Here is a 14,422-nt window from a genome sequence, read left to right as displayed (position 1 = left end):
TTAACCACTGGCTCAACTGGAGTGCTCATGAAGCGAGTATATTGTTCATTTCGCTCATAGCAGCGGGTGTTCTAGTGGGTTGTAGAACGCATCTTATTTTTCATAAACAGGGAATGCTGGATCAAGATTCACTGTGCTGTGCCTCCTATGCAATCAAAGTATCAATATACTCCAAGACTGCGTGAACACTCTACTGCAGTGTCAGCGGGTAAAAATGAGCTACACCATCTCTGCTTTTGGGGGAACCACAAAGGCCTATGGCAGCTGCGCTCAATGCTCATCTGAGGTCATACAATCTAAATTGATAGATCAAGAGTGGTAATAGTGGATCACTTTAGTGGCACCGGCATTACCCTGTTGCTGAGGATGCGCCGCTACAGAGTTACAAAGTTAGAGAGCCACTACCCTAAGGAGCCACGGGGGCAGAACCACGGGGGCAGAACCACGCTGGAAAAAGATGTAATTGGCCCAATTAGAAAGAAATATCTGCACCTACAGACCACAATCTAAGCATTGCCATGAATCTAACAGATGTGTTTCTACTACTAAGGAGCAAAGCAAAAGGTGTAATCAGAATCAACCAACAGTGGACTTAAAATATTAGATTTAGACAGTCAGAATACAAAAAGTAACTCAGGAGGCCCAGAGCTGGGACTAATGATGAAGAGGTTACATACAAGTCCTAGAGGGCCTCAACTCTTGCACTACCCAATCTACAAGCCCTGGCAAGCTGTTTCTAAACTCCAGTCCCCTTGATCACAGCCAGAACCACAGGAGCAAAAGTCTACTAACACCTGTGCCTTTCCGACAGACAATGTACAATGGTAACAATGTCACTATAAAAAAAGAATCACTTCAAATTTTGCAAACTGGGAATCTTCATTCTGCACTATTAAACTCTTTAAAGGAACATGTCCATTTTCATGAAGTTCACTGTGTCATAGTCTCCCACCTAGACGCCCTCTTTCTACCCATCCTTCTCTGCTCATAGATTTCTACTCGGTCTAATCCACAACTCCGGTCCTAACCTCTTCTCAATCCACCCGGTCAATATTCCCTAAAGTCAACCTCTCCACATCACATCCATCATCCCACTTACAACTTGCAGTACCTCATTATGTCACCATACCCTGCGCCCCTCTACCCTCTTGCCTACATACCTTTACCCCCCTATATGGTCCTCTCGGCTATTACCTTCACTCTCAGGAGCTCCAGCTCCCACCACAGAACTCACCAGTGCCTATGATTTCCCCGTACAGGCTCACGCTCCTGGCTTCAACGTCCCTCAGAGTATGTAGACTTGGTGCTCTATGTTTGATTTGGAAGATTTAATCAGGGAAGTCCCCAGTACGTGCTTTGAATTTTTTTCACTTTAACCAGAGCAACAGTATTGATGATGCAGGATATGAATCAAGCAAAATTGTTTTGGGCTTTTTTGGGGGCGGGAAGGGTTAGTTAAGAGTTACTTTCTGTTAGCTCTGAATTTGGTTAACAATGGTGTGAATAAGTTGGTACAAGGCTGGCTAAGGTCAAAGAAACAGACTATAATTTGGACTGATCATGAAAGTGGCAGGAGTGGATTCACAGAGGTGCTCAGCTGATTGACTGGTTGATTCAATAACAGTTTGCTTTAGGTTTAAAAAATTTAAGACTTTATTAATTTGTGTAGATTCACATCCTCCATAAATTCCACCTAAATGTCATCTATTTCTATACGTTTTACTCTACAAAAAATAACATTAAACGATATAAACCCCTCTTGAAATGGGGAAGCGGGAGGAGAGTAGAAAATTAAACTTTTTATAGAGTCTATTTTGTCAAAGGAGATTGCTATATAAGCTAATTTGTTACATCTCGGTGACAGTACTGCTTGACATGAATATTAGTAGAACCAAAGTAGGAAGTCAGGGTTTTGCAAGTCAGTCTCACTCAGTGCAGTGACAGGATAACCAGGTATGGGAATGTGTACTTCTAGCAGGTCATGTCTGATGTATTTTGTCTCTGAAGAATGGACAATGTGTCCAGACTAATTTATTTACCAGTTGTAACCTGGTGTGGGTCTTCGATTAATATACTGAAGGTTTGCTGACAAAGAATTATTATCCTTACCTACTGCGGGAGAGTCCCTCCTACTAGGGCCAGGATGCAACTCCACGTCGGCTCCATTTTCAGGAGCGGGGTCAAGAGCTTCCATGTCCACATCACAGCCAACACCTGCACAGAGGAGAAGGAAAATTGTCAGCAAGACACACAGGTACGAAAGCTCTACCCTCCCCCACTGTACACATTTCAGTAATTCCAGTACAACTAGATCAATGTTCAAGAGGAAAACAACAAAGTGCCAGAACCTTACATTTTAATTTTGTATGAAGTGTTGATGTTTTTTAAACTTACAAAACACAACTATTTAATTGGAAAAACTAAAAACATAGGATTTAATAGGATTTCAATTCAATAGCGCTGCAAGGCACAGTCGATGGAAAAAGACTATATCTATGAGGAAACACCACTAAGAAAAATCTACCAAAAATCTACCATGAAGAATGCTCAAAAAGCCAAATGTCAATTAAAACGCAACTGACTATTTTATTAATTTATTAGAAATTATGGTCTATAGTGCTGCACATCACCTAGGCTACCCCAGAGGAGGGCTGGAACAATGAGGAAAACGGACAAGTTTGGACAACAAGGGAGTGAGTGCAGTTGGCAGAAAAGGATGATATGCATCTGCCATTCTTTGGTGGGTCTATCATAATACTGGAATTTTAGATGAATATTTCTGTGAAAAGTTTTGCTTTCAGGAATTTCCTGAACGGAAGGTATCTAGCTTCCTTTTTAGGCCGCGTTCTAAGGCTGTTCCAAAGTTCTGGGCCCTGGACCCCGAAATGTCCCCCACAGAGTCGCATCATCAGATCAGCTGGTCAAAGGAGGAATGCAGGCTATGGTCTGCAGAATAGTGGCTTTACCAATTGCAGAAGACAGCCACAACCTTTTACCCAGTGTGCTTGGTACAGAAGGCAGAATGACTGACTTATCCTAAATCTGTCTCACCAACCCTAATCCTAACCATAAATCTACCTCACTAACCTGAACCATAAATCCACTTCACCAACCCCAATTGTGGTATTACTTCTAAATCATCTTCACTAACCTACAACCCTAATTCTAACCCAAATCTACCTACCTAATCCTAACCATAAATCTACATCCGCAACCCTGACTCTAAACCTACATCTACCTCAGCAGCCCTTTTCCTAAATCTACTTCACCAACCCTAACCCTAATCCTACATCTACCACACAAACCCTAACCCTAAACATAAGTCTTGCTCACCAACCCCGATCCTGATACTAACTATTATTAACCCAATACGGATACTAAATATTCTTCAGTAAGCATAACCCTGACGCTCATCCTAAACCTACCCCACTTTTGTATAGGATAAGTTGGCCATGTCAACTATGGAACATGTCACCTAGCTTCTGAATGTCTCTTTGGTGGAAGGCATTGTTCCTTTAGCATGGAAGTGGGCCCTAGTCACACCTCTACTCACAAAGCCCAACCTGGACCTCTCAAATGGTCAAACTATAGGCCCATTTCCCTCTTGCCTACCCTAGCTAAGGTGTTGAAAAACATGTCAATCTGCAATTTACATCCTACATTGAGCTAAATGGGATACTGCATTCTTCACAATCAGGCTTCAGGGCTGGCCATAGCACTGAATCTGCCTTTCTTGGTGTCATGGAATATCTATGAGGCCAATTAGACTCGGGGAGTACGGCGGCACTGATTCTTCTCAATCTCAGCACCGCATTTGACACAGTGAATCTCTCCACTCTGCTTCTCAGACTAGAAGGAATTGGAGTGCAGGGCACAGCCTTATCGTGGCTAAGATATTTGGGTTCTACCTTAGCCTACTTCTGTTCAATCAATATGTAAGGCCTCTTGCCGACATTGTGTAATCGAATCCCATGGGCGTATACTTTTTTTGTATGCCAATGACAAGCAAATTGTTGTATCCTTATCACCAAGGAAAACCGCAATGCAGAAGCCATTAATATATACCATGCCAAAGTTTCAGCTTGGATGAATATCAATTCGCTGAAACTGAATGAGGACAAGACAGAGGTTTTCCTAGAGGGCAATCACCCCCATCTTTAGGGTCCTCATCTTAGGCCATCTACTATGGGTGGGACCCCCTTCCCAGTTCAGGTGGTGAAGTCTGGGAATATGGCTAGTTGACAAGCTGTCCCTGCGTCACCAGATAAATAAGGTGGCTGCCACATGCCTTGGCATCCTTCAATGGCTAAACAAAATCTTGGCATGGTTTTCGGTCTCTGCTCAACCAACAGTAGTCCAGGCTCTGGTATTTCCAGACTGGTTTACAGTAATGTTTTATATCTGGATGCTGCAAAATCCCTGCTCAAAAGGCTCCAAATTGTTCAAAATGTGGTAGCCCGTTTACTTCTTCATCCACCCAGGTTCACCTACTCTGCTAGTTTGCTGCTTACTTTGCACTGGTTGCATATTGATTAGTGAGTCCAACTTAAGACCTTAACCCCTTCGGTGCGGATGACGGCTACCGGCCGTCCTGAGTCACGGTGGGGGTGTGCTGATGACGGCCGGGAGCCGTCATGACCACGCCCGCGATCCGAATGTCCAGCACCGGCGCGGAATTCGAGCCACGGCCAAGATGTTAAGCTACATGCACAAGTGCCTTGCCAATACTGGGCCAATATATATCGGAGACAGTTGGTGTCTGGATGTGTTCCAAAACGTACTCTCTGTTCTAGCCATCAGGATCTGGCAATGGTCCCTAGCATAAGGAAGTCCCGTCGGGAGGGCGGGCATTTGCTTTGCTCTGCGATAAACTCTGGAGTGACTTCCACACTCACTGAGAGTCTGCAAATCGCTCATAGCTTTCCGGATGCAGATTAAAACGCACACAATCCCTTGAACAGAGGTTGTGTCTTTCCTCGGCATGCGCTGCTGGGTTTTATTTTTTTTAACAATCTTGTAACATGCACAAGCTGCACAAGGAAAGATTCATAATAAAACAAGCATTGGCATAGCCAATAGGTCTCACCTTTGGGACCTTATAAGTGTTTAATTATCCAGCACAATATCCTTGGTTGCATGGCTAAACACATATAAGGTCTCAAAGGCGAGACCTATTGGCAATGCCAATGCTTGTTCTTCAAGCCAACAGCAAAACCTCCTGAATAGATTTACACCAAACTTTGAGTAAAAGGGAAATTCACTCAGAAAACATGCTTTTATTAGTTTGGAGAACATCACTTGAGTAGTTTTTCAGATATAACCGCTTGAAAAAGGTGCTGGTTGGTCTTGAAATGGTTAACACTTTTGAAGTTCTCAGACATTTAAAGTAGCGCAGTGATTCATGCATATTATCGCTTCCATTTGAATTTTTTGTCTAATGTGATTAGCTGATAATGATCTCTCCGCATCTCGAAATTGGTTAAGATTTAGGATTTGTTTTTCATGGAAAAGAGAAGGCACAATAAAAAGTGCCTAAACCCGGGGTGGTGGTGGTGGGGGAGAGGGTGGAGACACAGCGGCGTGAAAAACTTGAGTAATAGAACAGGATAAAAAACGTAGAAAATACACACGCACACATATAAATGCTGTTCAGACTGACTTAACAGCTAAATTGTCTCTACGCATGCTATCAGAAACCCGCAGCGTTGTATTCCGCTTTGCGCATTTACACTCATCAGGTGTTATCAGCAGCACAGTTTCACTGAAGGCAATCTACTGAAAGACACTGTCCGACATCAACTGACCTCAGAAGGAAATGGCTACTTACATCTAACGTCCTCTTACAATAACATTACAATAAACACAAACACAAACCGATTGCCTCGCTAATCTTTTCCCCAATTGAGTTAATGTATACATGTCCCTCAAAAATATTTAATGTTTGCAGTCTGATAAAATTAAAATACAAACAGGCCAAAAACTGCACTACATAAAAAACACGATACAAAAGGGGATGATGGACGGAGCGCTTGAGCAAATCAAACAATAAAAAACACAACATAAAAGAGGTTAGAATAATTAAATAATCAAGAAATAGTTTCAGCTCTCTTCAAAATAGCATTTCACATCTGCCCACTGGTTGTGATGTTGAGAGAGCATGCGAGTGAGTTACAGATGGAGAAAGAGAGGATGAGGGCGCCAGAGAGAGGTTAAGAGTAATGTATAAGGAGAGATAGAGAGACCGAATGAAAAGGAGCATGGGACAAAAGGCAGAACTAGAGGGTGAGAGCAAGAAGGGGATGATTCTTAAAGGACGGATAAGGAATTGAAGGGTTGGGGAGAGGAGGGAGATGGGAGCTAAAACAAAGAAAATAATAAGGAGCAGCTAAGGAAGAGTAGGAGGGCGAGAGAGAGAGAGAGAGAGAAAGAGAACACACGTTTTCAAATACTATACTTAGAAAGACAACCTACAGCTGCTACGCTTTGTTTGATTCAAAATTGGCAACTTGTGCATAAGACAAGACATTTTAAACGCAAACTTTGCACCACAAACTATTAGATACAGGTACAATAGAATGACATGAAACAATTAAGCATTTGAAAAGATTAACATAGACATTAAATATTTGTAATCTTTATCTTTACATATTTATTATCAAGTTTTTCGTTGTGGTTTTTTTTCCAATCGGAATGTAATTGAACACCAGTATTCTGGTGAGAAAAAGTATAACATGGCACACCTTACACAGAATTAAAAGTTGGTTGGTTGGTTGATTGCTTTATTTCGATATGCATATATCATAAAAGCATTACATTACAGAAAATAGAAAGGTAAAAACAGCATATCGAAAAAAGTGACTGTACATTAAGATTTAAGAAGAATAAAATCACAGTTAAGTAGAATAAATTATCTAAGACAGCATTAAATTGATACGGCCAGTCTTTTAAGTCGAATCAACCAAGCCCATTTTAAAAATTTAGAGACAGCACAAACAATGGTGGGGGCTGTATTAGTTAAAAGTATCCGGAGGGCGATCGTGTACTGGCGGGTGCCCAATTCTCTGCAAATTGGTTTAAGCCATCGTGATCTGGGGCGCCCATAGTCCGGACATTCGAATAAAAAATGTGGCACAGTCTCTGGTTTGTCAGGGCATAGGGCACAATATCGTGATGCTGGCTGTGACTTGTTCCACCTGGAGCAAAGGTCAGCGAGGGGTAGAGTTCCTAATCGGAATTTGATGTACAAGGACCGGTCCATGGCGATGGTGATTATGTCCATGTAGGGCTCAAGGGCAACAACATCTTTAATAAGCAGAAAGGCTGCAGTGGCTTTGCAGTGCTGCTGGTTGCTGGTGCGCTTCATGGAGACCCATTCCCAATATAGTTTTTTTTAAAGAGTCCTTTGGGGGGGCAGAGCGGGTAAGCCAACAGGATTCCAAGCCTAGGTCCCTTAGAAGTTGGTTGGTGTCCCTGAGCCATTTGATCTTCCGCCACCCAGTGGAGCACATCACCTCTGCTAACCCGTCAGCATAAGGTTTTAACTCCGGAACCCTCCACAGGCGGGCCCAAAGCAGGAGAGGACGAAGGCGTGCCTGATCCCCAATTGCTTTGCAGCCTACATCCATTAGCACCGGAACTGTTGGAGTGCTCATCGGGATAGCAAGGAGATCTTTAATAAATTTGTTCTCGGCCTTGCTCAAAGAATCCAGTTTACCTTGGCCCCACAGTTCAGCTCCGTAAAGTGACGCGGAAACAGCTCGTGCTTTATAGATGTCGATTAGTGGGGCAACACAATGTTTGGTGGAGCTGCTGTACTCTTTAAGGAGGACCCCTCCCACCCTTTTATGGCCAATTATCATTTTATTAATGTGAGCGGACCAGTTCATCGAATCACTTAAACGGATTCCCAGGTAGTCAAATTCTGCCACTCTTTCAAGGGGGGTTGAGTTCAAAACAGGGGGACGGCCAAGTTTGCGGGGGGGGGTGCATGACTAAATACTTAGTCTTGTCCACGTTAATGACAAGGCCTCTGGTGGTACAGAAGTGCTGAAAGCGATTCAAGAGTTTCTGGAGACCTTGGGGCGTTTTTGAAATGAGGAGGGTGTCGTCCGCGAACAGTAGTGTTGGAATTTTTACGCCTCCCAGAGTGGGGGCGTCTGCTGGTTCGCCAAGCAGGTGCTCTACCACCCCATTAATATAAAGGGAAAATAGGGTGGGAGCCAAAACACAGCCCTGCCGCACTCCCCTCTCGACCCTGATCTTTTCGATCTTTTCCCCATTTAGGCCCCATCTAACCTGGGCAAAGGTGGCGTTATGCAATTTGATGAGCAGGTTAAGTATATACGGGGGCATCCCTAGGCCGTGCAACACCCTCCAGAGTTCCTCCCTCGGAACCAGGTCAAAGGCAGTCTTCAGGTCTATAAAGGCCAAATAAAGACTGCCTTTGCCTAGCTCCACCACCTTCCAATACAATACCATAAGCCTGAACACTTGTTCTATAGTTCCGGTACCTGACCGAAACCCGGCTTGCATGTCGGACAGAATGTGGTTGTCATCCACCCATTCTAAAATTCTCCCCAAAATAGCTTTCCCCGCCAGTTTCTGACTCGAGTCTATTAGGCTTATGGGCCTATAATTCCCAGGTAGGTCCCTGCAACCCTTTTTAAAAATTGGCACTACCACGGCCCCTTTCCAGGAGTCTGGGACAACACCTCCCTTAATAATTGCATTAAGAAGGTCCGAAATCAGTACCCCCCATTCTTCTGCATAGGCTCGAAGGATATCTCCTGGAAGGCCGTCCGGGCCAGCAGCTTTTAGTGGCACCAGGGTTTTGATCTGCTTTGTAACATCCCGTACAGAGAACAGGTCCAGGTCTCTATCTAGGGTGTATGGCGGAAGAATGAAGGGATCATTAAGCTGGCCTTCAATGGCTGAATAGAGTGCTTGGAAATGGGTGAACCAGGTCTGGGCATTAATGCTACAGGTCCTCAGTGTATCATCAGGACGATTCCTGTTTCCCACCAAGTCCCAGAAGCCTTTGGCGTCTCTCCCTTTACTGGCTCCCAAAAGGTCCTGCCAGTAGTTGTCCTCCCACTCCTTCTTAGCATTTTTTTGACAAAGGGAATAGTGTCTTCTGGCCACCCTGGTCCTAATGGGCTTTTTAGATTTAACTGCTTAGATAAGGAGCGACTTCGCCTCCCTACACTTGTGGTTAAACCAGCCCTGTGTAGCCCTTAAACGGGAATTCCTCCTGTTGGTACTAACTGGGACTATAAAGAGGTCGCTGATAGCCTGCGTTAGGGCACAGAACCTAGTAGTCACATTCGACAAACAACCAGCCTCACAAGGGACAGGGTTATCTAAAGCTGCGGTGAGAAGTTGCCTTATGGCATTAGTCTTCTCCTCTGAGAGGGACAGTTTTGCCCATTTGAGTCGTCGACCGCAGTTGGAAACTGCTGTCGAGTCCGGGATAGAATTACACACAGTTCTACTCTCCGTGCCAGATAGCCATCTATCGGACAATATGAGTGAGAGGAGATTGTGATCACTCTCCACGGTGGGTGAAATCACCATGTCTTTAACCATACTCCACAGATTAACGTCAAGAAGAAAGTAATCAATTCTAGACGAATGTCCAGGCCTGTTGTATGTATGGGCTCCTGCTTTGTCTGAACCTGTCCTGCCATTAGCAGCCCTTAGACCAAACTCCATGGTTATGGAGTTTATCTGGAGGGCCACCTCTGTCCACTTTTTAATGGGGCTAAGTTCTAGGGGCGGTATCCCCCACCTATTATCATATGCCTCTTGGTCTTGCGAAATTTCGAGGCCCAGGGGCTCAAACGTACAATTAAAATCGCCTGCCACCAGAGTGCAATGCTTATAAGGGGACAAACGAAGCAGGGCTTCCAGGCAAGCTATAACTGGGGATTCTCTACCCCCCTTCGTACCCCGGGCATAAATATTGAAAATATTTAAAATAACTCGACCCTGAGGATTTTTCATGGAAATATTAAGCAGATCCGGGCATTTGGTATCCCGCACCACCACCCTGCAATTAAGTTCAGAGGCCACCCAGATAAGGAGCCCGCCGGAGGGGCGCCCCCTACCAGATACCGAGAGGACAGCTGGTGAATAATGGGTAGAGTATCCTGCCTTATGTAGAGGCTCCTTGCTCCATGTTACCTGGAACAGGCATATGGAGTGTTGCTCCACAAGCGAGTCCCAGTTGGGCAGTGCCAACTTTCTCTCAAGGCCTGCTACGTTCCAACTGAGAACCCTAATAAGTGGGTCCGTCACAGCCGCAATGCTACAGGTCTCGACCGGAGCTGCTAATCCGGTGGCACCCGCAGGTGGTAACCCGACTGAAAGGTCGGGTGGCACCCTCGCCTCCCCAGATTCCCCTAGAGTTTAGACATTATCCTGATCCTCTAAAGCGGGCGAAAGGCTATACATTTTTGCAGAATAGGGGGAAGCGACTCCGGGACTCCTATTCACAAAAAACTCCTGGGCAGCGTCACGAAGTCAACAACCCCCCGATCCCCAATTCGGTGGGAGGGGGCGTGTACACGCCTGCGTTACAGTGTTACCTAAGAAGAATTGACCCTGGGTGGTGCTATTATAGGGGAGTTGTCCAAGATGGATGAAAGGAGTGGTCGGGATTGTCCGCGGGTAGAAGAATGTTAAATCAACTGCGTCAACACCCATTCCAGCCGCGGATCGCCCTTGGGAGCATATCGAATGGGCAACTCTTGCGTCTTGGAAATTAACCACCACACAGTCACCTTCAAAAGATTTTTTCCCGTGTCCAATCCAACCCACCCTGCGTACGCCAAGAATTAGGCCATCCACTCCCAAAGGGAGGGGCCTGTTGGTTTTCAACCAGTGGATGACCTTGTTCTTTAGCGCCTGATGATTTTCCTGCTGGGTATCCTTGATGGGGGGGACTTTAATAAGAACAACAACATACGGGTGGCACTCAGGGGGGAGGTTAACTGGGGGACACTTGCGTGTTGGTTTCTGCGGGATAGCCACTGGAGAGTGGTTTTTGGGCGGAAGGGTGGTGGATTTAGCCTTAGAAGTTATCGCTGTTCCGCCAGTTTTGGCATGTGGAGCAGCCACGGATTGTAAGTTTGGTCCCGTCCCTCCCTTCTGATGTTTCTTGTGGGCAGGATTGGACACAGAAGTTGTCGCAACTGGGGGGGGAATGGCATGCACTTGTGCAGCATGAGTGGAAACATTCGGCCTTGCCTGCCTCGCACCAGCCTGGGAAGCTGGGGAAGAGGCGTTCCCAGTGGCTGGTGACTTAGCCGGCAGTGTCGACTGCTCTCCTGGAGGATGGCTCACTAAAGCCCCTTTTCCAGCGTTCCTATCCATCTTTTCCTCGCTAGGCTTCGGCTGCAGTTTAAACAGGGTTTTCAGGGAAAAGAAATTGTCCCTGGTGACCTGTTCAAATCGGTCAAGCCTGTCCCCCAAACTTTTAACTTGGTCAATGAGTGGTACCAAAAGAGACTTAACCAGTTTCTCGATAGGCTCCAGTGAGAAGCCCTCGTTAGCTGGGACAAGTGTTGCTGGGACCAAGGGGGGGGGATTGCAGTGTATCAACTACAATTTGAGGGGCGTTGGGGTTCCCAGTTAATACAGGTCCTCCGGAGCCTGGATGTGTGGGACCCCTTTGGGGCTGATACCTGGGTCGCTTATAGAGCGTGGAGTAACAACCTTTCCGGATGCTGGTCGCCCTTTTCCTTTTCCTTGGCACCCGGATAGGTCGAGTCTGGGACAGTAGTTTTGGATCGGGTGTGGGAACATTGGAGCTGGATTGAGACAGAATACCGGGAGAGCTGACTGTGGGAAGGTCAGGGCGGGACTCTACGACCACAATACAAGGACTGGCAGGGTGAGGAGCAGTTAACAAACTTTCTGCCCCATCTGTTACAACCTCTAGTGATGCAATATGTGACTCCCCAGGTACACCCCCCAACAAAGGTGCGGGGGAGATGGAGATCAATGAGGACGTCGCATGTGCCAAAGAGGAACATTTGGGAGGGGGGGAAGTCTAATGAGAGGCGACGTTCCGATATAGCAATCTCCTTGTCGATAACAGCCGCCACACTGGTAATGAATTTGTCCATGGAGCCAAACAACATTGCACCCCCTGGGGCACTTTCTCCGCCGCCCCTCAGGGCCTTACCAGAGCGAGTTGACATGCTGGATTCCGGGCCCACAAAATAGCTCCGAGAACTTGGACCCGTGGCAGTGGGTGTAAGGGGGGCGGCCCAGCCCTGCCTCCTCCTGCCCCGGACGGCCACAGACAGCCCGCCCTCTGCCCGGGCTCCGCCCGCACGCGTCCCGCGACGCGGGAGGAAGGGTTCGCTGAAGTACGCCTCCCGGCGGAAGCGGAAACCCAGCTGACAGGCGGCGTCCCCGCTGGACAGGGGACGCTGGGGGTTGTAGTTTTCTCCTGCCCTGCCCTTCTCGGCGGCCGCGTTTGGTCAGCGGCGGCGGGGGCTAGCAGGGATGACCGACAACAGCAAGGAGCAAGGACGGCAAGGTGTTATCCCCAAACACAGGTCGCAGTGGTTCCCGCTCTGCACAGGGAAGGGCTCGCTGAAGTACGCCTCCCGGCGGAAGCGGAAACCCAGCTGACAGGCGGCGTCCCCGCTGGACAGGGGACGCTGGGGGTTGTAGTTTTCTCCTGCCCTGCCCCTCTCGGCGGCCACGTTTGGTCAGCGGCGGCGGGGGCTAGCAGGGATGACCGACAACAGCAAGGAGCAAGGACGGCAAGGTGTTATCCCCAAACACAGGTCGCAGTGGTTCCCATTAAATTAAAAGTATATTACACAGGGGGAGGGATCGTCGAGCTAAACACTCACACATACTTGACCTTAATTTCAGATGTTGCAGTTTCTAATAATTGCACAAAATGTGACTGTTGGACAGGCCACGTGTAAGGCTTGCTCCCTCCCCGCACGACCAGGCCCGAGCCCCGCTCCTCAGGTGTTACACGCAACAACAACCCGTTTCCCGTCTCCTATAGGGCCCCTGCCCCTGAACATCTCCACATCGTGGGCCCGATTCCCTACCGGCCCTCTCGCCCGGCCCGGGCGCCATCTTGGACACGGCACCACGAGGCCGCGTGGCCTCCAATCAACCCTAACCCTGGGCCTGGCCAGGCCCCGACATCCCGGCACCACCATCCACCCAGGAGGTGAGCGGACTACTTGGCAGGTCAATGGGAGAAAGAGGTGTCGATGGCTCTCCCCCGCCAGGTGCCGATCGCCCCCAGCTCCCCCAGGCGCTGGCTCCACCCCCCTGCTGGGTGTCTGGACTCCCTCATCCCGGACCTCCCGACCTCCCAGTGCGAGGGTCCGGACATCAAAGGGCGCCAGACCTATAACTGGCGCAGCTCCAGAGCAGGAAGGCAGTTGTATCCTGGAGTCGAGAGACGCAGTGAAGAACTCATCCTTGACGGACTACTGGCGCTGCCGTAGCCCTGCCTTGCGAACGACCGACCTGCCTGCTGGCGCTGCCGCGGCTCTCTGCACCCATCTTCATCGGGACCTGCTGGCTCCGCCGCGGACCGTCGCTACCTTCAACCATCCCGGGGACCTGCTGGCTCCGCCGCGGCCCGATCATCTAGAACGCCGAGCTCGAGGATTGTGAGCTAATTCATCTACCACCATACCCCCCAGAGTGGTAACGAGACTGTCCCGCTACCCCCTTACCCAACCAAGAGACTAGAATAGAGGGGACCCCGGAGTCCAGACCTCCTTGTACCACCTCACCGTACGTAAAGAATTGCTTATAAAGTAACGTTGAACCTTATCCTTGTGTGGTGTACGTCAGTGGGGGGGAAGTTATTTGTCTGTACGATTGCTGGAGACGGATCTCCCCGGAGACCTCTCCCCTTATCCTCGGCCGACCCTCCCGGTCCGTCTAACATTGGTGGCCAGCGACGGGATCCGAATCAAAGCGTAATCGTACAGAGAGTAGCTCACCCCACGACAAAACCACAATGTCAACCAAAGAAAGCGGATCCACCGAAAAATTCCAGATGGAGAAATTGGAAGAATACAGCCATCGTGAGTTGAAACAATTCTGCATTGAACTAGGTATCGCTACCACCGGTCTGAATACTAAAGACGATTTCAAGCACGCCATTGAGTCATGGGCAGAAACCGGGGCAGTCAGACCCCCGGACCAAAATCTCGCAACAGCAGAGAAAGACACCACGGCTCCCGAGGAGCGAAGAACGGGTCTCTCGCAAGATGAGATCCAAGAACGAGAAAGAAACCCACTACATGAGCTAGAGATGGCCCGGCTCAAAATGGATGGCGAACTCAAATTAGCCGAACAAAAACTAAATCTGGAACATCTGCGGCTCCGAGAAGAACGGGAAGAGAAACAGAGACAAAGAGAGCTTGAA

General features: G+C 47.9%; 1 protein-coding gene across 1 annotated transcript in view; it reads right to left on the bottom strand.

Moving 5' to 3' along the window:
• LOC144785832 (vacuolar fusion protein MON1 homolog B-like) overlaps positions 1-14,422 on the bottom strand; it is a 101,985-nt gene that overhangs the window by 35,542 nt on the left and 52,021 nt on the right. Inside the window, exon 2 of the mRNA XM_078664677.1 lies at positions 2,110-2,214. Coding sequence (XP_078520803.1) covers positions 2,110-2,194 — 85 coding nt within the window. The 5' untranslated portion in view covers positions 2,195-2,214. The remainder of the gene's footprint in view (positions 1-2,109; positions 2,215-14,422) is intronic.

This window comes from Lissotriton helveticus, chromosome 10 (assembly GCF_964261635.1).
Source record: "Lissotriton helveticus chromosome 10, aLisHel1.1, whole genome shotgun sequence".
NCBI lineage: Eukaryota > Metazoa > Chordata > Amphibia > Caudata > Salamandridae > Lissotriton > Lissotriton helveticus.
This window is presented reverse-complemented; position numbering and strand designations above follow the sequence as displayed.